Below are 24,252 nucleotides of genomic sequence, written 5' to 3' on the forward strand. Positions count from 1 at the left end.
CACTCGCTGCTCGGGGCGCTGGCCGCGGACTGCAGGCAGGCCCCAGGCCCGCCCGCCCGCCCGCCGGCCGCAGAAGTGCCAGTGGCCGGTTCGGCAGAGCTTCCCGCTTGGCCTCTCGGAGCCTCCCCGGCAGCCGGACCTCTTCTCGCGTCCTCGAAGCGGAGCGGCAGAAACCGCGAGCCGCGGCCCTCCCGCCACTTGACTGGCGTCCTCGCTGACGGCGGCCGCTTCCGGCGCCACCTCTGCGAGCGCCCTGACGCGGCCCTGGAGCTGCGGGGCACCCGAGAAACACGAGGGAGCGCTTAGCGTGTCCAGCGCGGCCCCTTCTCAGGAAGCCCCACAACAGCCCTGCAAGGTGGGTCATAAGAACAACCCCATCTAGTGCAGCTTCCTGTATCTCACAGCGGCCCACCCAATGCCCCAGGGAGCACACCAGATAACAAGAGACCTCATTCTGGTGCCCTCCCTTGCATCTGGCATTCTGACATAACCCATTTCTAAAATCAGGAGGTTGCACATACACATCATGGCTTGTACCCCATAATGGATTTTTCCTCCAGAAACTTGTCCAATCCCCTTTTAAAGGCGTCTAGGCTAGACGCCAGCACCACATCCTGTGGCAAGGAGTTCCACAGACCGACCACACGCTGAGTAAAGAAATATTTTCTTTTGTCTGTCCTAACCCGCCCAACACTCAATTTGAGTGGATGTCCCCTGGTTCTGGTATTATGTGAGAGTGTAAAGAGCATCTCCCTATCCACTCTGTCCATCCCCTGCATAATTTTGTATGTCTCAGTCATGTCCCCCCTCAGGCGCCTCTTTTCTAGGCTGAAGAGGCCCAAACGCTGCAGCCTTTCCTCATAAGGGAGGTGCCCCAGCCCAGCAATCATCTTAGTCGCTCTCTTCTGCACCTTTTCCATCTCCACTATGTCCTTTTTGAGATGTGGTGACCAGAACTGGACACAATACTCCAGGTGTGGCCTTACCATCGATTTGTACAACGGCATTATATTAGCCGTTTTGTTCTCAATACCCTTCCTAATGATCCCAAGCATAGAATTGGCCTTCTTCACTGCCGCCGCACATTGGGTCGACACTTTCATCAACTTGTCCACCACCACCCCAAGATCTCTCTCCTGATCTGTCACAGACAGCTCAGAACCCATCAGCCTATATGTAAAATTTTGATTTTTTTGCCCCCAAAAATCAGCACGTCAGCTGCTGGGGCCTGGCTGAGAAGGGCAGCCTGTGGGTCAGGGCTGAAGGCAGATCTGCACTGGACCTCCTGGCTGCGCTCAGGCCTTGTGACTGGTCGGCTCTCGCAGGGGTGTGCAGACATCGCGGCAGGAGGGCGCAGCTCTGGCTCTGTGCGGAAAGGAGAACTCGTTCGGCTCTGAACGAACGAGGGTCTTGCAGCAGCTCAGGGCCTGTAAAAGGCCTTGGCAGAGCGAGGCCGGCCTTTCCTTCGCTGCCGCTGCTGCATCAGACGCGGTGCAGCGGAGCGAGCCCAAGCCAGAGGCTGAACAGCAGGGGCTCCAGCAGGCATGAGGAGGGCCAGAGGCTCACTGGAGACGGGGCTCCCCAGGGCCGCACGTGGCCCCAGCCCTCTCCCAGAGCAGGCGCAGGGAGAAGCAGCGGGGAAATCGGCTTCAGCGGCGCTTCCCGCAGGCCGATGCGCAGCACCAGCAGGCCGGCCGCAAATCAGCGAGCGGAGAGTCCGCACTTGCTCGGTCTGCAAAGCTGGGCGGCCGTCGCGCTCGGGGCCGTTCGCGCGCCGGGCTGCGTCTTGTCCCAGCCCCCAAAGAGGCGGCGGCCGTCGCGCTTCGGGGAGCCGGTCGCGCGCCGGGCTGCGTCTTGTCCCAGCCCCCAAAGAGGCGGCGGCGGCGGCGGCGGCGGCCTCGGAGCCTTCCGGGGTGGAAAAGCTCCAGGCAGCGCTGCGCGGCAGGAGCCGGGAGACTCCGTCCCCCCAGGAAGCCCGCTGGGCGTCCCCGGCAGTCCGAGCTCCGGGGGCAGAACGCGGGGCGGGGGCAGGAAGGCTTCCTGGAGGACGGGGGCCAACCTGACGAGGCCGCCGGCCTGCCGGGAGAGAAGGCGGCCTTCCGGCGGGGTGGGGCGGAGCGGCGGCCCCTCGCGGGGGGGCTCGGCGAACTGGAGCTCCGCTTCTTCGGAGGCATCCGCGGCCGGGGCGGGCCTCGCTCGGCTGTCAGACCGCCCATCCGAGCAGCCGCGAGCGCAGCCCCGCCCCTCCCAGGCCCGGCCCCGCCCCGGTTGGCCGCCGAGCGTCACGTGGCCGCCGAGCCCTCCGAGCGCCAAATTCAAACAGCCGGGCGGCGAGGGGCCGTGCCCGGCCCGCGGCGAGACTCCGAGGCGCCCCCCCCAGACCGGCGGCAGGAGGTGAGTGCGGCGGGGCGGCCTCCGCAGCGCCGTCCGGGGCTCGTCTGGCCTCTGCGAGGAGGGGCCGCGCTTCGCGCCACCCGCCCGCCGCGTCCGCGAGCGCTGCCGAGTCCTGCGGGGAGGCCGGAGGTCCTGCGAGCCGCACGAGCCCGCCCGCCCGCCCGCGGCGGGCCTGGTCCCCCGGCAGCGAGAGCAGACCGGCGCGCTCCCGCGCCGCCTGCGGAGAGGGCCCCGCAGCACTCCGGCGCTGGCCGGGCCCCCGGGAGCCGCGCCCCGCCTCTGCCGACCCGGGCAGCTGGGGAGCCGCAGCGCCTCCGCGGGACCGCCTTCCGAGGCCTGTGCGGGGCCGCCAGCAGCGCTCTCGCTGCTCCCCGGCGGGAGGCCGCCCCAGGCCGGTCGCGGGTCTCGTGCGCGCCGCCCTCTGCCTTCTGGGACTCGGAGCCGTTCCTCGGCGGCTTCGCGGCCCGCCGCAGGGAGCGAGCTCTGCGGGCGCAGCGCCGGGAGAAAGGCGGCCAGCCCTGCCGCGACCCGGCGGGCCCCGCTGGCCTCCCGCACGGCCGGCGAGAACCACGCGGCGCCTCCCGTCCTGCTGCAGCCGCCCCGTCCCTTCGGTTGCTGTGCGTCGAGCGCTGAGCGGCAGTCCCGGAAAGCGCCAGGCCGGCCCTGCGCCGCTGCACGACAGGCCACGCCGGGCTGAGAAGCGCACTGCAGACGGCGCGGAAAGCGGGCTGCAGGAGCCGCCCAGCGCCACTGGCAGCGGGCTCTGCAGCTCGGTGGGCCCCTGCAGCCGCTTGGAGGAAGGGAGAGTGCATCGCTCCTCAAGACCGTTTCAGCAGTGCAGGGCCTGGGCGCAGCCTGTGGGCAGGAGGGAGAGCAGCCAGCCTCCTTGGCGTGCTGAGGATTCCTACTGGTGGCCTCTCACTGCTGCGGAGAGGCCGGCAGGGCACTGATGCGCTTGGGGTTCACGTAGGATTTTTCCTTTTTTGGTGCTTTGCGATGTTAAAAGGCTGTGGTTGATGATGACTCTTTCCCCGGCTGCTTCCCTTGGGGGACACTTTCCATCGTGGTTGTTCCTGAACTTTGAGGCCTCAGTGTTCAGTGATAAGGCGAATGTGTGCGCTCCTGTGGCTCTCAGTAACTTCCATTTTCCCTGTAGTTGCCATGGGAACAACATCACTGTTGTTTTTTTGCCCCATCCAAAGGCAACAGTAATTCTGTCCTGCTGTCCTTTTCCCTGGCCATCCAAAGCACAGTTGAATAAAAATGTCTTGCACCACTTCCAGAAGGTGAACATCTTGAGTTCTGGCATGTCTCCAACAGAAGAGAACTGGAAAGGTGGAAGAGGGCCACCAAGAATGTCTGCCAGTGCGCCCTTCTGTTATTCTGACTTGCAGTGCTCTTAGGAATGCCATTGGAGCAGCAACAGGAGAGCAGAGGTGGTTTCTGAGGTCTGCAGGGCTTATAGGTCATTTCTAGCACCTTGAACTGAACTCAGAAGGTCAGGGAGTGCACAGGTGTCATGTGCTCACAATGACTCATATCCAGCAGAAAGCAGATGCCAACATTATCTACCAGCTGGAGCTTGTGAATTATCATCAAGGACAGTTCTCAGTAAAGCACATCACAGCAGTCTAGCCTCACAGTTAGGAAAGCATGACAGAGAGGGCCTCTTGATCTGCACATGCAAGAAAAGGCTGCAACCTTCAAGCTTTCCTGGGCAACAATTTGACTTTGGAATCCAGGCTGTGTTGTGAATCTGGGAGGCTTATCCCAAAGTTGTGAATCTGAATGATTGGAAGTGGTTGAACCCTATCAATTGTAGGAAGTCTAATCCTCATGACCTCAGTCTTGCCTGGATTTAATTTCTGTTGGCTCAGCTGGTCATGATCAGACTTGGTAGATAATGGCTTCTTATGAAGCATTTTGTATTTGGGTACCAATGCCTGAAGCCAAATATAACCAGAATATTATTTATCAGACTTTGATACCTCCCTTCCTCCTAGGAGCTAAGGGAGGTGTACATGGTTTCTTCCCCCCCCCCTTGTCCTCTCAATCCTGTGAGGTAGGTGAGGCTGAGAGAGAGAGAGAGAGAGAGAGAGACTGACCAACCCAAGGTCACCAGAAAACTTCATGGCTGAGCACAAATGGACATTTGCTCATGGTGATGTTAAAAGCTTGGCTTTATTTGCAAGGTTGAGTAAATGTGAGGAAAGAAATTAAATTTCAAAAGTTACTAGTCCACTGGTCCCTGCATATCTGTTGATTATTAGTGGCATATGGATGGTCTGGAAAATCAAAACAAACCCTCAAAACACTTGCTTTCAGTTTAGAAAAGCTTCCTTGCCTGATTGCTTAGGAATGATCCTAATTACAGCCAATTAGTCCTGTAGTTATTTTGCCATCGCTCACAGGATGCAGCAAGTGTACAGTGGAAGCCTAGGCATATCTACTCAGAAGTAAATCTCTTTGTGTTCAGTGAGGCTTACTCCTGGAAAAGTGTGCGTAGGGTTGCAGCCTAAGCTGCTTATTTTCAGGAGGCTCCTTTGCAACATAGCCTACACGTACAGTACTCACAATCATACTGAAATGTTGCTTTTCATTTTTTGCAGGATCCATCCTTCTGTCCTCAATGGAGATCGACTCCACTGGTCAAGGATGAAGAGCAGCCCTCACAGGCCTCTGATTCTCAAGAGACGGAAACTGTCCCTCTCGCATGGCAACACATCTTGCACCCTGGACAGAGAGGAGCCAAGCAGGCAGGGCAGTGGGTCCCCTACTCAGGAGCATGGGCAGACAAACAAGCACAGCACCCCTAGAGAAGGGTCAGGAACCCAGGAAGTCCCTGCAGGCATTAAGATGGTGAACCACCCCACCATGCCAAACACACAGGTGGTGGCCATCCCTGCCACTGCAGACATCCGCATGATCCTGGAGGCTCTGACAGCCAAAGGAAAAGAGTCAGGTAGCAGTGGGCCGAACAAGTTCATTCTCATCAGTAGTGGGAGCAGCACATCCAGCGGAGAGACTGGGGCATTCAAGAACTGGCTGCAATTGAAGGAGGAGCACAGCTTTGCCAACACGACTGCATGGGAGGGAGAGAAGCACACCGGGCAAAACTCTGGAACAGTGGAAGAGTCTGCCGTGGAGGCCTCTGAGTTGCAACCAGAACTGGAAGGAAACAGTATGTAGATCTTTCCTTTTGGTATCCTGAAAATTCCACACTAGTGAACAGTGGAAAGTTGGAGCCCTTTCAGGTGTACCTGTCAGAGCTGGAAACCCCAGTGGCTAAGAGCTGATGCTCTTCTCTTGCAAGCTGCTGGAACGTATAGTGACAGGAATCGGAAGCTGGGGCAGCCTGCCAGGGCTTTATTAAATAGAGCAGAGTTTCTCAAACTGTGGGTTGGGACCGACTAGGTGGGTTGCGTGCCAATTTCAGGTGGGTCCCCATTCATTTCAATATTTTATTTTTAATATATTAGACTTGATGCTACCATAGTGTGTGACTGCGTTTGGGGAAATGTTACAGGCTTGTATTTTTAACAGGCTACTGTGTATATTCTTTTAACAATGATAGTCAATGGGACGTATTCCTGGGTAAGTGTGGGTAGGATTGCAGCCTAGAATTGCTAAAAATTTTCCTACTTAATGATGCCACTTCCAGTCATGACATCACTTCCAGTGGGTCCTGACAGATTCATATTCTAAAAAGTGAGTCCCCATGCTATATGTGTGAGAACTACTGAAATAGAGGGTCCTGTGAGCCCAAAATACCCAGTTGCGAAAGAGGTTATAATAATAATAATATTATTATTATTACCCAGTAAATAATAAGGTTACCCAGTCTGATTCACTGCTTCAGGTCTGCTTCCTTCCTATCACAGTGCTACCTGCAGAAATACAGAGAATGGGTGGAAGATAATTCTCATTTGCACACTCTGGAATAAAACTTTTAGAGTTGTCCTGTTTCCGAATTGATGTACTTCCCCCAGTAAAGAGCTGGCAACACTGCTTGTGTCTGGGATTGGGTAGCTTGGCACTATATGAAACATGGATTTTTGAAGTTGTCAGAGAAGATAAGGGAGAAGACAGGCTGACCAAGGGGAGTAGTGTCTAGTGGTTAGCTTTCAAAACCCCTTTCTGCTCCTTGCTTCCCTTTTTATGGGGTCAGCAACCTAATAGGTAATAATAATAATAATAAAACTTTATTTTTATCCCGCCCTTCTCCCAAAAAGGGACCCTCCCCAACAAAAGGGTAGCAAACTAATAGTTCTATCCACTACTACCATCCCAGGCTACAGAGACTAGGCCAGGTTGGGGAGGGGGTGCCTGGGACAGACCTGCCTTCTAGAAGAATACTGTTAGAAGAATACTCTAGAATCAAATTGTGGTAGTGTCATAAGCAATCAGATGTCACAACCCACTTACAGCCCAATCCTGTGCATGTTTACTCAAAAGTAAGTCACATTCTAGTCCGTGGGGCTTGCTCCCAGGAAAGTGTGCATTGTAGCCTGAGTTACCCATGAACATGGACTAGACAGGCAAGGAGTCAAATGTGAGTTTATTAAAAATCCAAAAGAAAAAGAATTAAACAAAATGGGAAAGGGGAAGGATAGAAAAACTAAAACCAGATTGAGGGAAATGCCTGAACTTGGCTGGATGGACACCCAAAAACAAAACTGATTGAATGGATACCATAACCAGAAACGCCCACCAGAGAGACCCAGGAAGCTACTCAAGTGCAAAGCACACAAAACCGCCAATGTGCAGTGAACTGGTAGTTTGCCAGCTGACTTGGAGTACAAAGAAAACAAAATTAATTCCCTGAAGGAATCTAGCTGGAAATACCGACCCTATTATTAGCTCCTTATATTGCCCCAGGAATCCAGTTCTGCACTTACTAGAGACTCAGTTTGCGAACCAACAGTAGATTCCACAGCAGATTTCCGTAGCAGAAATGCACAGGAGCATCCCTGTGCTTCCACTTGTGGCCAGAGTTTGATGATGTCAAGGAGTTCTCGGCTGGGAGGGGGGACCCCATCTAGCCTCTCCATCCCATCCCTTTGGCTAGATAGGCAGGTTTGGCTACACAGTCAGTAGGCACCTGCCAGCCTCACTTGGGTGGCTTGGCTACTCCAGGTATGAAGAAAGACCCCAGTCCATACAGGCACATGGTTGGCTGGGAACAGCATTTTCCAGAGAGGACAAATTTTTCTCACATTTACCCAGCTTTTTAGACTGCTGAGCCAGCACAGAGCTTCTGGGGTGTTAGAAGTGTCTGAAAAGAAGGGAAAATGTGGCAGGGAAGGGGGCACTTATCACAGAAGTGCTTCAGTGCAACTCTATGCAAGTCAAGTGTTGCTGCTCAGACTCCCTTGTGGTCCTTTGTAAAGCTGAGATACTCAACCTTTGAACTCCGTCTGCTTACAGAGCAGGCTTGTAGCCCCTGAGGGACCTGGGGTGGCATAATGAGGACTGTGAGTTTGCATCTATCCAGGCAGCGATGAGGCACCCAGTTGTGGCCTGGACAACAGCCTGACCAACATTCAGTGGTTGGGCAAAATGAGCTCCGATGGACTGAGCCCCTGCACTGTGAAAAAAGAGACGGAGAAGGAGAACCTGACTCCCAAGCCTCAGGCCATCAAGGTGAGCAGTCCAGTGGGGAAGGGAGCCTAGAAGTGTCAGGCTGCAGTTGTCTGCATGTTAAACTAACTGCTGCCTCAAGAGACAAGGTAGCAGCAGATACTCCCCCCCTGTAATTTGGTCTGCCCCCCACTTCTGGCCACTGTAGTGACCAGGTGTCCAAGAGGGAAAAGGAGGCAGACAAAAAAATTGCAGGAGGTTTGGGTAGGAGTCGCAAGGGGGATCTCTGGGTTCAACCTGGCAATTCCGTGTGGGTGAGAAGTCTAGTGAGAAGCAGGCTTGGAACTGTTGGCACTTGGAGATATGTTTGGGGTGCCTGCCCATTGTCTGCTGTTCCACCAGCTCCCCTGGCTTAGCTAGTAGCCATCCTCCTCAGTTGCACCATTGTGTCATCTGATGGGCAGGGCGGGGGGGAGAGCAAGGGCTGCTTGCACTCAGTTCAGCAGGTATCATTTTTAAAGACAAATGCAGGTTGCATTTCAGAGCAGCTCTCCCCCCCACTCCCTCTACAGCTCAAACTTTTGAAGTGGATTGGCCTGCAAGTCCGCTGTCTAATCAGATGTTGTCAGCTGACCAGTTATTATTTGACCATGATCAGCTCTTGTCAGGCCTCCCGTGAAACCAAGAATGCCACTGCAGGTAACTTTTTTCTTTTAGTAATTTCAGGGTGGAGTCTTGTTGCTTAACCTCCTTGTTCACTGTCCACTGTGGCAAACCGAGCAGCATAGCAGAGCTTCTCCATACCAAACTTGTTTATTTCATTTCTAAAAACAGTTTTTATTGTTCTACAAAAACAGTTGACTAGTTTTTAATTAGCAAAAGTATTAAATCTTTTGACAATTACAAGAACCTTTCTTGTTGTTCTAATGAAGTTATTACTTTTAAAATACGTAGCCCTAATTTGACCATATTACTAGATTTATATTCCACAGTTTGACCATCAGATTCTTAGACTGACTTATACATTTTAAAATACAGTTTTAACTACTTCCTAGGAACCAAAACAGTGTGAAGCGAGTGCTCTTCAACTGGACGTGCCTTCTGTTGGGGGGCTCAGAATGGCAGTTGCTTGAATGACGTACTCTGTCCCTAAGGCTAGAAACCTTTTCATTTCCCCACCTTTGACTCTTGACTGATGGAATCTTTAGTGACTGCTCCCATGTCCAACCCTAATTCTGAATGTCATTCATATTTTATTTGTGTAACATGGTTGTAAGTAGTATACTGGAGTGTAAAGAAATTCAGTCTCACTACAGGTGTCTTCCTATATTTGCTATTAGCCACAGTTCAAAAGTTCCCCCATCGTGCAAATCAGGGTCTCTAAACTTTTCAGCTGAAGGGCTGCATCAAATATCTGGCACAGTGTCAAGGGCCAGAAAAAAAATTAAATATAAAGTTTAATTAAATACATTAGAGTTGGAACTTAAATGAGTGAATGGATTCAGACGTCCAGGATTTCTTCAAGCACCAATACAGCCCAATAAATAAAGCACACATTTAAATAGACCCCCATTCCACCACCCCACAACTCTGGTTGTGTTTAGTCAACGAAATCAGAGGTTCAGAGGCTGGCCGTGGGCCGCATCTGGCCCCCGGGTCGGGGTTTGGAGATCCCTGTGCAAATGATTGATCTGCTTGCGGCTGCAGCCCTCCTGCCGCCGTCTCCTGTTTCACTGGTTCTGCTGTCTGCAAATGCAGCAGGAAACAAGTTGGAGGGCTGAAAAAATGTGGCACTGAGCTCTAGGAATGTAGATCAGCCTTGCGTTTTCAGCCTTCCAACTTGCTCCCTGCTTCCTATGAGTGTTTGCAAGCAGCAAAGAGCCAGCAAGGTATTGGAGCAACAGCAACAGGAGGGCTGCAATCACAGGCGGATAACTCGTTTCTGCAATGAGGCGCCTTTTTGTAGGGTTCACTGCTATCTGTGGTTTCCGGTGACTGGGGTGGCAGCTGGAATCCATCCCCCATGGATATGGTGGCGGGGGGGGGGGGTCATGCCTGAAATTGTTTGTTACATTTTAAAATCCCATTCTTCCTCTCTGGAGCTCTGGGCAGTGTGCCCTGTCGCTTCCCTTCACGCAACCCTGTAAAGTAGGTTTGGCTGAGAGAGAGAGAGCAATTTGTCCAGGGTCACAGATGGATTTTCTTAGCTGAATGGGGATTTGAACTTGAATCAAGTCCAAAGCATGGCACCAATGCATAGAGGTTGCATGACCAAGAGGCCAGTTTGAATGACACACCTCTGAGCCACCTCCTTTGTATACCAACTGGGGCCATACACAGGCACATCTCAATTCCTTTCCCCTTGATGCAGCTTCGTGGTAGTTATAAACATGGGGGGGGGGGAGGTAGAAGGCTCACCTGAACATCCACCTGATACACCTTCTTAATGGATCCTGACTTGGGGCAGGGAGCCACTGTAATTATTTGATTTTCAGTGTAGCCTACTTTGTGAGCTTTTGTTGAAAAGCAGAGCATAAAGATTATTATTGATGCTAATGATTAACTAGAATCAAGACTGTGTGAAGAGAAGTTTCAGACGAACCTCTACACATGCGCATGCAATTATAAGGAACCAGAACAGGATGCCAGGAGGGGACCATGGCATACAGTTTGGATAGTATCAGCTGAACAAGCTCACCGTTAACTCCCTTAGATTTTTCCTAATTAACAGCATCACTGTTGCACTTATATGAAATGTATGCTTTAAATTTTTGTAGGGCCCAACCCTACTCTAGTCAGAATTGCATTTGATGCATCCATAGTGCTTCATGTCACATCCTGTACACCCTGCTTCTTTCACATGGTCATTTTGTCTGCTCCTCAGACTGAGGAAGGCTCCACAGTGCCCTCCTCTGCTGCCTCCTGGCCAGAGTCCTTCTCTGAACGTCCCCCCTACTCCTACATGGCCATGATCCAGTTTGCCATCAACAGCACTGAGAGGAAGCGCATGATGCTAAAGGACATCTACGCCTGGATTGAGGACCACTTCCCTTATTTCAAGCACGTGGCCAAGCCAGGCTGGAAGGTAACACATGCTATGACATGAACGGTATGTGAAACTGCACCCATGTATGTGCACCCAGCATGGCATGCAAGTGGCTCCCAGGCTTCTTCTTTCAAAGCAAATCTTGGCAGAGGCACTGGGAATATTCCAATTGTTTGTTTTAAATGCCCTACACATACGAAAAGAAGACCTCAAGGTAGGATGCAGGTTTGGCCTTCTTCCTGATATGCTGTTTTTCTATGTGCAGGGAATTTTTTCTTCATGGGGAGGCTGTCAACCACACAGTCACACACCTGCAGCCTGAAGTGGCTAGCACAGGCTAGAAACAGTTTTTACACTCTCCATTTGCTGATCATATAGATTGGGCTGTAGATGTGTACATAAGGGAGCAAAAGTCAAGGTCTTTGAATTCTGGCCTAGACTTCACATGTGGAGTCTACTTGTGTCCTATAACTGAAAACAACAGAGATTTCTCCTCTCCCACCCAGAACTCCATACGGCACAATCTTTCCCTTCACAACATGTTTGTTCGAGAGACATCGGCCAACGGCAAAATTTCCTTCTGGACTATTCATCCAGAGGCCAACCGCTACCTGACACTGGACCAGGTGTTCAAGGTGAGTACCTTCCAGGGAAGAAAGATGTTGCTTCCCCAGTTCTCAGCTGTTGAAGTCACTGCTTGTTTCCTGCCTGAAGAGTGGAGTAGAGGCATGCTGGTACGGACCTAATGCAAGATGAGAGACAGAATTACTGGTTGTGGCAGCACAAACTTGCAGAAAGCAATGATTGTGTTCCAGGAGAAGAGTCTATGTGCATAGCTGCAGGTTACATTAAAATAGGCCTTGCTTATTTGCATCTAGTGATGACAGAGAGAGAGTGTGTGTGATTCCACCTATTCTTATGGACCTCTCTGCATCTTTGGATGTGATTAACTTTCTTTCGGACTCCCCAAGATGGATGGAAATGCATGACAGTGGCTCTACTTCTATATAACCGGTCACTGTCAGAAAGTAGCACTGGGGGACGGTTGTTCTGTGTCTCCCCGCCTCCCCCCCCCAAGCTAGGTTTTGTGCTGTTGAGTACCAGCAAAAGTTCTTTAACTTCCATCTGCAACCACTGGAAGAGACTGTCGAGCAATTGAGCATGGTATCATCAATACACTCGTGACACACAGCTCCGTTTCCACTCTCAGGAAACAGAGGAGCAGTGGTTCAGTCTCTGAATGATTGCCCAAATGTACTGATAGGCTGGATGAGGACTTTAATGAACTGAAGCTTAATCCAAACAAAATACAGATTGTGATGATGGGCTAGAAAAGATCTGGAAGATGGTCGGTTCTGCTGGTTGTGGATGAGGTTCCACTGCTCCCAACGAAGAAATGCACAGCCTAGGGGTTCTTCTGAACCCTGGCTGTGTGAAGACCCTTCCATCATGTTTTGCACGGTTGTGTTGGTAGATTGATATTGATGCTGATGTTTACTGATTAGGTTAGTAGGTCCTTGTGTGGATTAGTTAGACCAAAAAGCACAGAATTTATGCTTGGTTCTCTCTCCCCCCCCCCCCCCCCCCATTAGTGTGACAAGTATTAGGAAATTATTCTATACAGGAAATTCAGGGTTGTTGGAAGAACAACTAACTAGGCAAGAGGGGTGGGCTGGGGAGAATCAAAACTGGCTGCTTTGGTGGCAGACCACAAAATCCATGGGCCAGCTGTTCAATGGCTCTTAAATAAAGATAGTAATAACAAACAGAGGTTCAACATGAGGATAATGAGCTTATAGGGTTTTTGGGGGGGGGGGCAGAGTGACCAGATGTCATAACCACAAGAAAGGACAAGGTACCCCAAAATGTAGGACATCCAAAAAATGTAGGACAGGACAAAATAAAGCTAAAAACAGTTATGTTGATTTTATGTGGTTAATTTAAACACTATATTACTTATTATTGAATTTAAAACTATATTGCATATAATTTATTACATACAATTTATTAATTACAAGAATGCTCTTCACTTCCTGCTCACAAGGAAAAGGAGGACATTTAAATTCTTTTCCAGGACATGAGGCTAAAAAAGAAAACATGTCCTGGAAAATGAGGACATCTGGCCACCCTGTTTGGGGGGTACTCTGTAATTCTGAAATTATTGTTGTGAGCTGCCTTAAACTTGTGGAGAGGTAAGATAAAAGCAAAGTCAATAAATGAAACCTTAATGTTCAAACGTGCCACTCACAGCCCAGTCCTATGGAGGCTACTGCCCCCTGGTGCAACAACCCCGAAACAGCTGCTGCTGTATCCCGCAGGGCTAAGGAGGCAGCTGGAGGTCTGGTCTCCCCAGGGTAAGGGAACACTGGATCCAGGCAGCCCCTATGGGCCTACTCGGATCTATGCTAGCTATAACTGGCGCAGAACCGAGGATACCCACCCCTGACCCAGACTGGGGGATAGAATGCAGCCGCAGCCTCTTCTGCTGACCCATGCACAGTTACACCCCCATGCCACCCTCTCCCCAGGGCCTTGCCCAGTCGGTGGGCACACCTTCAGTGCCAGCACAGGCCTGCTCTTGCATGCCTCCACCGGTGGCACTGGCTTCAGTGTGCTTTACGGCACCCGTGCCCACTCCGCCAACGCTAGCCAGCACAGGATCAGGCTGTCCACCCGTTCTCCAGGGGAGACTCGCAGTGCTTGTTTAGGGAACGGCAATTGGTAGAAGATCTAGTGAATCTTAAGGAACTATTTGTCGGGAGTTCTGTTCTGAGAAACGATCGATTGTCCTGAAGTTGTCTTCTCTGCCAAATGTCCACTTGTCCTCCTGCTTGGTTGGTAACTTCTGTTTCTGTTCCTTTTGTATGCCTGGCGGCCAGCAGCCCTTGGACGCAGGGTCCTCAGCACAGCCCGAGCCCTTGGAATCAGTAAGAACTTCCCTCCTGGCTGGGGCTTCTCCCTTCTGTGTAGCTGGCTGCTGCAGCTGCATGGAAGATGCTTTGCCTGTGGGAACAGCACCCCCTGCTGCCTCTCTCCCTCAGGTGCTCGGTGGGGGGGGGGGATTCAGGACTAGGCTTGGTCCCCTTCAAAAGCTTGTGTGGATGAATGGACCCTTATTTGCAAGCACCTTACCTTTCCCCCATAACTTGGGCTCCGAAGGTAACATACTTCGAATACACTTGTGTGTTACCTTTGGAGCCCAAGTTCAAGGTGGAAAGGTGGGCTTAACATAGGCAGGTGCCTGCCAGTGAAACGTCGGAAGCTGGTTCTTGACGAGCCGGACTGCTGGTTCCTCCGCTTGGTCTCAGTATTGTCTCCAGTGCCTGGCAGCAGCCCCTTGGCGGCCGGCCCCAGCCTAACTAGAAGAGGTAAGGGATTTACCCTGGGACCCTCTGCACACGAAGCAGGGGCTCTCGTGCTAAACGATGGTCTTTCCCTGTACTTTGGTACTTGTACTGTTCCCATTGCTGGCTCGCAATTGGCTTAAGAAAGAGCAACCCAAGGTGCGATTTCAAACCATCTGAGCAGTAAACGTTCTCTTTCTGTATCTTTTGGGGTCCCATCAGAGAGGGGGAGAACAAGCACAGCTGGGGGGCGTGTACATTGTCCTTCTCCTTCTGCCTCCTGGCAGCAGCAAAGATGCTGTTGAGACAAAAGTTGAAACTCGCTTCTGTGCCTGCCAATCAACCTGCAGGTAGCAAACGAGAGTGCCTGGCTCACACGGCTCAGGGCCCTTCCTGCAAACACCTTCCTGGCTTCTGTTCCTGCTTTTGCTTCCTTCTTTCTGCCCCCACACTTGAGCATGTGGAACTTGGCTGGCATTGCACACTTTGCCCCATTTCAACCAAAAGTCTTGTGGCTCCTTAAAGACTGGCTTGCTTCATGGACCAGAATCTGTGGGTTCCCTGGTGCTGTGCCGCCTTCTGGGTCCATGCTCCCAAGCCAAGCTAGTGGGCAGAGCCAGGCTCTCTTCTAACCCTCTTCTTGCCTCTCCCCTCCCTGCCATGACTGCAGCAGCAAAAAAGGCCCACTCCAGACCTTCCGAAGGACACCAGCGGTCCCAATGGCGGCAGCCGAGCTGAGCCACAGACCCCGGCTGCACGTGAGTGTTTGCCTTTGCCGAGCCGGGGGCAGGGCAGGTCTTGGGGCAGCAGCATTCTCTACTCCCCTGCTGGGGATGTCCTCTGGATGCTGCTATTGGAGGAAGAAGCACTGAGGGGCAAATATAGCCACAAGCATGGAGTAGACTGCACACTCCCACAAGGACCAGGCTGAGACTGTTCTGGGGTGAGTCAGAAAGGCTTTAGAAACTCGTCCTGCCTGACCTGCAGAAGGGCCTGCCAGGTTCAATTCCTGGCCCCGTTCCCAGCTGGAGGATTCCATGTGGCTGGGAACTAGGCCTTTTCTTTGGAGCCAGAAGGGCTGCTGCCCATTAGAGGACACGGCAATCTTTAGCAAAGTCTGAGGGGGGGGAGGAGCTGGACTGAGCCCTGGCCAGAGTCAGTAGTAGAAGACGGCTTGTCTGGTTCCCAGCCTGGCCCCTGCACGGATCTTGCCAATCCTGTGAGGAGGGGTGAGGGCCGGAGCGTCACAGGTCTCCGGAGATGCTCTCGGTTTCATGGGGCTTCATGCCCCCTCAGCAGCAGGAGCAGCATGTGCCTCTCCTCAGAATTACTTATGGTACCAGAGAAGAAATGAGACGGGGGGGGGATCCTGGACCCCAGTTTCCTAAACACGCCTAATTGCATGAGACTGTCCATCAGGGAAACTCTCAGAGGCATCCACAGACTTCACGAAGGCCTCTCTGCGTCTCCCTGTTCTGCCCACACCACACATTTTCCCACTTTGATCTTAGAAGAAGTGTCACCCATAAAAAGGCCTGCTGGCTAGTCTTGCTTCTGCCCTGAGGTTGCTCGCAGGACTGGCAGCTGCCATCCTAGACAGTCAGCCTAGAGGGAGTCTGTAGGTCCCTACTGACAAGTTCCCCTTATCAGATGTCCCCCCTGCCCCCCAAGAAAGAACTTCAGGACATTCAAGCTACTATGTGATGTTTCTGATGCCATAAATTCCTGAACAGCGACTCCAAGAGCTCCCCTATATGGGTGCAATGCGACCCATAAGATGCTCTCCAGGGCAATTTATTTTCTTTCCCAGAGAGAAGTACAGCTGGAGCCTGTTTATCCCCGGATTTTATATCCTTGGATCTGGCTTCATGTGGGTCCCCTGAATTCCACCCGAACCCTCCAAAAGGGACTGGAGGGTAGGGCAGAGAAGTGCCCTCCTCTGGGCCGCCAGTGGAGTCACCGGTGCCTTGTTCTTGCAGCATTTTCCAGCCCCAGGAGGCATCACGGCCCCTTCTGTCAGGGGTGCTGCTGGTTCTGCAACATTCACCTGTAAAGAGCCAAGGTGGTGTCGTGGTTTGGGAGTTGGACTTGGAAGATTCACGCTCAAGTCCCCGCCCAGCCACGAAGCTTCCTGGGTGACCTTGGGCCAGTCACTATCAGCCTTGCCTACCTCACAGGGATGTTGTGAGGACAGAAGGAGGGAAGGAGCCATGTACATGCCCTGAGTTCTTTGGAGGAAGGGCAGGATAAACACGTGAAAAGTAAAACACTGAATAGAAAATGCCTCTTTTGGAGGACTTTTGCAAGACAGCATCGCCAGGCCTCTACCTTTGTCAGGAGCAGACGGATAAAGCTGCTTTTGGTGGCGGGTTCTGCAATTCGTGATGCAGCCTCGTCCTGCCGTGGCTGATCCCAGCTGGGTGATGCTTCTGTCCTGCATCATTTCCCAGGCAGTGGACCACTAAATGGTGGCGTCCTTTCTGGGCTCCTCGGCTTCAAGCCAAGAAAGACCTTTGTAATCCTCTTTTTGCACAAGCAGTACAAAATTGGCAGAGGCTTTCCTGAGGATTAGGGGCGGGAAGAGTTCAAAGCCGCCACCTTGCTTGGCAGCTGAGGAAGGGCCAACGCTGGCTGGGGAGCTGATGCTGCTCCTTCTTTTGCAGGCCGAAAGATGAAGCCCTTGCTGCCACGTGTCAACTCCTATTTGGTCCCAGTCCGGTTCCCCATGAGCCAGTCTCTGGTCCTCCAGCCTCCTTCAGGCGTGCCTCTGCCTTCAGCCCAGAGCACTGCAGAGACCATGCACAGCATCCAGCAAGTGCGCATTGCGCCAAAGGTCAGTCTTCCCGGCAGAACCGGAAACATTTGGGTCACTTAGGGCAGGGCTGCTGCCAGGGCTCTCACTTGCTAGTGCCAGCCTGCTGCTCTTGTGCCTGGAACCAGAACGAGCTTCCACCTTGGCTCTCTGCACCTGGCATTGCCCACTTTTGGAGTACCTGCCCTCCCACAGTCTGCTTGTGCCAACTTGAGACTGCTGCTTCGCCAAGAATTGTAGTGCGCCCACTCGGTGTCCACAACGCAGCAGAGGAGGGTACAACATGTAGGCAGTTCTCCCATTGTGAACGTCCCTATTAAAGAAATGTTTACTTGTTCAACTTTTATAAGCCTTCAGGGCTTCTTAAACATAATTAATATGAAAAACTGCACTAAAAGTGCAATAAAACAGTTGTAAAGACAAACGACATTAAAAGCGGAATAAAATGGTTTCTGAATATCATCATGACTCAAGTGAAAAGGGCGGCTTTCACCTGGCACTGAAAGAATAGCAAAGGTGGCAACAAACAAATGTACCTAGATAGCAAGTTAAATTATGTGGTGGCTGTCACAAAGGTCTCTGTCCCCAGTAGCCATCCATCTAACCCCAAAAGGCAGGGGCATCTAGAAAAATGGATTTCCAAGACAGTCACAACTGCTGGGCAAGTGAATATGGGAGAGGAATGTCCCCTAAGTAATCCAGACTGTTTAGTCAAAACTGTGAGTTGAGCCTAGAAGCAAGCTGGGAGGCAGCTGTGAGAAAATGTCCCTGGGAGTCTGCACTAGTAACCAATCTGGTGCCACCACCTTTCCTGTTGATTGTTCTGGCAACTTAAGAACATAAGAACAGCTCCACTGGATCAGGCCATAGGCCCATCTAGTCCAGCTTCCTGTATCTCACAGTGGCCCAGCAAATGCCTCAGGGAGCACACCAGATAACAAGAGACCTGCATCCTGGTGCCCTCCCTTGCATCTGGCATTCTGACATAGCCCATTTCTAAAATCAGGAGGTTGTACATGCACATCATGGCTTGTACCCCATAATGGATTTTTCCTCCAGAAACTTGTCTAATCCCCTTTTAAAGGCATCCAGGCCAGATGCTGTCACCACATCCTGCAGCAAGGAGTTCCACAGACCAACCACATGCTGAGTAAAGAAATATTTTCTTTTGTCTGTTCTAACCCTCCCAGCACTCAATTTGAGTGGATGTCCCCTGGTTCTGGTGTCATGTGAGAGTGTAAAGAGCATCTCCCTATCCACTCTGTCCATCCCCTGCAAAATTTTGTATGTCTCAATCATGTCCCCCCTCAGGCGCCTCTTTTCTAGGCTGAAGACGCCCAAACGCCGTAGCCTTTCCTCATAAGGAAGGTGCCCCAGCCCCATAATCATCTTAGTCGCCTCTTTTGCACCTTTTCCATTTCCACTATGTCTTTTGAGATGTGGCGACCAGAACTGGACACAATACTCCAGGTGTGGCCTTACCATCGATTTGTACAACGGCATTATAATATTAGCCGTTTTGTTTGCAATACCCTTCCTAATGATCCCAAGCATAGAATTGGCCTTCTTCACTGCCGCCGCACATTGGGTCGACACTTTCATCGACCTGTCCACCACCACCCCAAGATCTCTCTCCTGATCTGTCACAGACAGCTCAGAACCCATTAGCCTATATGTGAAGTTTTGATTTTTTGCCCCAATGTGCAGGACTTTACACTTACTTGCATTGAAACTTCAGAGGCAGCCCCATATGCAGCACAACACAGCAGTCTAGCCTGGGTGTTGCCAGAATATGCATAACTGGGGTTGTCTTTGTGGTAGTTCACTGCTCCCTGGCGCCGCCGCCTCTTGAGTGTGAGGGGCGCGCTTGTGTGTGTGCAGTCACCCAATGTGGGTTGCCAGGAAGATACTCCTTTCCATCCTCGGTGCCCACCCTGGCCAGCCCACAAGCGAACATTGCGTTGCAAGTGTCGCCTTCAGTGAGTTTGTGAATGGAGCGCGCAGTGCCAGTGCACGGGCTCAGGGCTTGTGTTGCCTGTGACAAGGCCCTCCGTGGCTCTCGGGTTCTAAGCCCTCTGTGTCTTCTTCCTCTCTGCTCCTGCTGCAGGTGCTGCCATCCTGCGAAGAGCCAGCCCCGCACGCACCTGTCGTCCCCATAAAGGAGGAGGCTTGTCGTGCTGAAGAGTCAGCTCAACCTGCCTCCTGCCAGTCTGCACAGGTGGGTGCCCCTTGGAGCTGTGGAGATGCCTTCCCAGCAGGGCTTCGCATCAAGCAGGAGAGCGACAGCTTTCACTCCAGTGAGTGGGCTTCCTCCGTCCCTCCTCCGCCTGTGAAGGAGGAGCCCAGCAGCAGCCTGGTCGCCCTCCCAGCACCGCCACCTGCAAAGCCCAAGAGTGCCTTCAGCACTCTTAAGTCGCCACCTCCTCACCAGAGGCCGTCGGACATGCTGGTGATCAAGCGGCGAGAACGGCACGAAGCAGGCAGGTCCAGAAGGAAGCAGCAGTTGTCCCGCCCTTGTGCAGAAGAGCCCGTCCTGGTCCTGCCGCCCAGCAGTGGCTCAGATCCGTTCATGCTGGGACACCCCATTGGACACGTGGCTCACCTCAGCTGCTCCCAGGAGGAAGGCGGCCCTTTCAAGACTCCAGTTAAGGAGGCGCTGTGCTCTCTGCCCATTTCTTCCACCCCTGGCAAAACGCCGACGGCTACCCCACCGTCCCTGGCAGCCGCTGATCCCTGGAAGGCAGCACCTTTTGTCAAGGAAGTGAGTGGGCTGGACCTCAGTCCCACCAGAACCCCTCCACCGCCCTTTCAGGAGAACTTGGACCTGCTGGGTTTCAGCAGCACACCCTTGAGACAGCCCCTCTTTGACTCACCTCAGCTGCCCCTCCTGCATGCCGAAGCCAACACGATGGTCTCGGGGCCCTGGACCAGCTCTCCTGCCTCCAGCAAGCAGCCATCCCCAGAACTTCAGGCATCAGTCCTTCCTGAGAACCGCTCCCTCCTGGAAGGCCTAGTCCTGGACACCATGAATGACAGCTTGAGCAAAATCTTACTCGAGGCCAGTTTCCCCAGCTTTGAAGATGACAGCCTGGACACTGATCTCAGCTGGTCCCAGTTGATTCCTGAACTCAAATGACCCAGGCAGCCTCACAGGCTCCGAGAACAGCTCAGTGCAGATAGGCAAGGGGCACAGGCAGCATGATGTTAACCGACTTCTGAGTCACGATGCGCATCGACAAGATTGTTCGTGGAGTTTGCCATGGAGTGTCCCTCAGGCTGCTTTGGGGGCCCAACGGCTGTTGGTTCTGCAGAGGGCTCCTCTGCCCACCATGACAAGCGATCAGAGAAACCCAAATTGGTTCCTTACAGGATGCTGTAGAGGAAGCTCCCCATCCCTGGCCTCTCTTCCCCTTCACTGCAGTGTCTTGGGTGTAGCTTTTGACCTTTGTAAATTTTTGTACATTTTAAAGTATAAAGAGTGGCCAAAGGCAAAGGAGGGGCTTTTGCGCCTTCTATAGTCCGAGAGCAGCTGCTAAAAAGTCCCTCAACTGTACCTCCAGTATTAAAGGAACAGGAGCTCTGATCTCCTGCTTGGCCCCTGCTCTCCCAGAGTCTACATAACTTAGTATTTTGGGAGGGAGGGAGGGGATTGTGGGGATGGGTTTTGCTTGTAGTTTCCCAGCCTTTTTTGCCCCTCCCCCAAATACACTGATTTGCAAAGCCCAGAATTAGGGTTGATGCCTTTTTTTCTCAGTCTCCCTGATGCCTCAAGTGTAGAAATTCTGCAGCTGAAGTGTCTCGCATTACTGAATATCCACACCCGGCAATGCTTCTGCTGCTTAATTCTTCATGGTTGCCACAGCACTAAGCCCAGGGAAACAGAATATTCTTTACAAGCCACCTGAAGTGTCTCCTACCCGCAGGAGAAGCAACACTGTAGTGGTCAAGTACAGCACTTTCTTCTAACTCAGGCCCAGGTGAGATTTGCCAGAGCTGAAGGCTGTTCCCTCTTATAACGCTAATGTTAATATGGCTTCCCCATATTACCCCTGGCACTTAAATACTCAGCACAACAGCAAGTCTGTTCAGGAGTGTAGTGGGAATGCAACCCTGTGGTGAAAGGAACCTCTGAGCTGGCCCAGCATAGTCACTGACAGCTGCTGCTCCCCAACCATGACTTTGTGGGCAGGGTGGGTAAAAGACGGGCTGTGGCACTCCCTCCATAGGCCACCAGGTGGCAGCTCCCTGTCAACATGGTCAAGCCAGGTCAGAAAGTGCTTCTTGCAGGTCTTCCCATTGGCAGTTTTGGCACATTCGAAGAGGTGCCACTTGGATACCCTATTTGTGCATTTCATGAACCCTCTATGACACTACCCAGGAACTGGAGCAGTGGGGCAGAGGGGTTCAAAAATGGCTCTTCCATGCCTTGATTTGTGGGTCCACCAGGGATGTGTGTGTGCCCTTCAGGCAGAAGATCGGACACAGTTCTTCAGATGCTAAGTAGTCAAAAGTGCAAACTCTTCCCTGCCTCGTTTTTACAGTCTGTTTCAAAAGAAGAGGAAGGAAACAGCAAGTCCTGCCCTGATCAGAAGTCTGGACTTTCTTAAGAAAGAGGAGCCACATGGGGGACCTTAGACCCTGCTCTTGTGTGTGTTTCTTGCATCAACCTATGCAATAAAGCCAGAGTAGAAGCAAGTCTGTGTGGTGTGTTTCCTTAGACTCCATTGGTTGTCCTCTTTTGATCCCCTTGTTAAGGGTCAACTTGAATCAGCAGGATAGCTAAGGCTGCCATCCCATATGGACATTTGCCCCCCCCCCCAATTCCACTGAAAATGGTGAATGAACGTCCAGCCAGACATCAAATGAATGAGATTGCACATTATGTCACTGAGTTCAAAGAGAATCTTTTTTTGGAGGGGGAGATCCAGCACCGCTTTAAAAGATGAGCAAGCCAAGCTGGGCTGCTTTTTCCTCTGACCATGGGCTGAAACGTCCAGTCACTGCTAAACCAGCTTTAATGCAGGGTTGGTTGAATCAGCTGTTCTCTCCAGCAGAGTACCGCAGATACTCACCCATGTCGATCTCGCAGATAAGTCAAGGACAGGTTTTGAGTCAAAAATGGAATTTTCTATGACCCTTGGATAAGTTGGGGGTTAAACTTAGGGGGGTGTTTGACTATAGTTTTGTCTGATTTTACCTGAGGTCAAATCCTGAAAAATAATCTACCAGTAATTGTTACCTAAGAACTATACCGTCTCTAATTTTTCAAAAACATAGTAAAAGATCATATACATTTTTAATCTTTTTAAATTCTGGTTCTCACCACCTTTTTGTAAACACTATCAGAGTACGTGCACTGTAAACAACATACCAGGAAAACTGGTTCCCAACCTGGGGAATACAAACGTGTTGCTAATATGAAGGGCACAATTTATGGAAATGGCCTGCCAAGGGATATGCAAGTGAAAAAGGCTTGGAACCACTGCAGGAGAACCATGAAATCCACCTTCAAGGTGTTTGGCGTGTTAAGCCAGAAGCTCTACACATAACATACAACTTGTAACACATAACTGGGAGTGTGCAATTCAATTCACAGCAGAGAGATGAGCAAGTGCAGCTGCATAGAGTTGCAACCCTTGTTACTCAGAAGTAGACCCGCTGCTTTCCATGGGTGTTATTAAGTAATGGTGCACTGAACTGCAGCCTGGGACTTTGTTTCAAATGGAAAAGTGTTGAAAAAAACATTCTGGTGTTGAATAAAACAGGCCTCTGCCAAATGCAAGCATTTGCAAAACAAAAGGAGGTTGACCACAGGTGAAGCCTTGAGCCCTTTCCTCTGGAGGAGAATAAAATGTTAACTTTGGCTGGAATTCCTCAGAGATGTTACCACAGAAACTAACAATCTCTGCAAAACTTTTCAGAGTTGAAAAGCTCCACCCTCTGATCAACCTCAGAGATCAGGAGAGGTGCTAATTACAACCTGATTACTTGGCAAACATTTTCAGTACTACAGGCATATCTACAGTACTTACAAGTACTTCTGACAATCAAAGATTATTGTTTAAGTCTTGTGAGTGCTGAATTGGTTAAGCAGCATTACAAGCAAATAAACATTAATTGAAACTGCACCCAAGGAAAAAACAAACACACAAAGGGTGCCATGTAGCTAATACACAGGTAGGCCTTTGGGGGCTGGGAGGCAGGATGTACACTTCTAAATGAAAGACATACCGATGTCTGTTTCAATGCAGATGTGCCTTTTGAGTTGCTGCAAATGCATTTGTTGCAGTAACTTATGCTTACCACTCCCTAGAGCTCCCTCACTAAGGAGGTTTTCAGATTTCACTGCCATTGAACTTCTTGATGGAAGCTGCTATTCCTGTTGACCTCCTGCATGGAATAATAATATTAACTTTATTTTTACCCCACCTTTCTCCCCGAAGGGACTCAAGGCGGCTTACAACAGATTAAAAAACATAATTTAAAACAAATAAAAACATATTAACACATGTCATAAAAACAGCAGTCAGATTAAAAAAATAGGTAAAAAGAGCATAGAGCAGCAGCAAATCATAAAAGAATCAGGCCTGTAAAAAATATTAAAAGATGTTTTAAAAGATGTTAAAAAGGCCGAGAACTCAGAAGGCTTGTTTAAACAGAAGGGTCTTCAGGCCTCGCCGAAAGGTCTCAAGAGAGGGAGCCATTCTTAAGTCAAGGGGAAGAGAGTTCCATAGTGTTGGTGCCACTACAGAGAAGGCCCTACCTCCCTAGATGGCGGCACTTGTAAAAAGGCCTTCTCTGATGACCTAAGAGGACAAGCTGGATTGTATGGGAGTAGGCGATCTCTAAGATACCCTGGCCCAGAGCAGTATAGGGCTTTAAAGGTCAAAAAAAAGCACCAACAACATCACTCCCCCCCTCCTGTGTCATATTCTTGTCTTTGTGTCTTTATGCTGATTTGAAGTCACTATATTATTCTGAGTTTGCATAATCTCTTCAAAGGCTATTGGAGCAGCAGGCTCTTGAAGAAAAATAATGAATAATTTGAAATTGTATTGATTTTTTCACAAGCATTC

At 51.2% G+C, this 24,252-nt stretch overlaps 1 protein-coding gene across 3 annotated transcripts; it reads left to right on the top strand.

Moving 5' to 3' along the window:
- The first annotated feature begins 205 nt into the window (after positions 1-205).
- On the top strand, positions 206-21,565 carry FOXM1 (forkhead box M1). 3 transcript variants are annotated; one of them, XM_066631880.1, is made up of 9 exons: positions 206-355; positions 5,004-5,575; positions 7,889-8,037; positions 10,859-11,059; positions 11,527-11,655; positions 13,900-13,947; positions 15,035-15,122; positions 17,028-17,197; positions 19,284-21,565. In XM_066631880.1, exons 2-9 carry the CDS (start codon positions 5,050-5,052, stop codon positions 20,310-20,312), a joined length of 2,340 nt encoding a protein of 779 aa, XP_066487977.1. In that variant the 5' UTR covers positions 206-355; positions 5,004-5,049; the 3' UTR covers positions 20,313-21,565. The 3 variants fall into 3 exon arrangements, with proteins under 3 accessions (XP_066487977.1, XP_066487979.1, XP_066487978.1); XM_066631882.1 differs by having other exon boundaries at positions 13,903-13,947; XM_066631881.1 differs by lacking the exon at positions 206-355 and adding an exon at positions 2,332-2,394.
- Positions 21,566-24,252: the final 2,687 nt, after the last annotated feature.

The sequence above is a fragment of the Tiliqua scincoides genome, chromosome 6 (genome assembly GCF_035046505.1).
Source record: "Tiliqua scincoides isolate rTilSci1 chromosome 6, rTilSci1.hap2, whole genome shotgun sequence".
NCBI lineage: Eukaryota > Metazoa > Chordata > Lepidosauria > Squamata > Scincidae > Tiliqua > Tiliqua scincoides.

What these genes read in the sequence shown, in the direction of transcription:
- FOXM1 (XM_066631880.1), top strand. Translation starts at nt 5,050, where the DNA reads ATGAAGAGCAGCCCTCACAGGCCTCTGATTCTCAAGAGACGGAAACTG. An exon ending in ACCAGAACTGGAAGGAAACA is followed by an intron (nt 5,576 to 7,888) that starts GTATGTAGATCT and finishes GCATCTATCCAG; the next exon opens with GCAGCGATGAGGCACCCAGT. An exon ending in AAGTGCGCATTGCGCCAAAG is followed by an intron (nt 17,198 to 19,283) that starts GTCAGTCTTCCC and finishes CTCCTGCTGCAG; the next exon opens with GTGCTGCCATCCTGCGAAGA.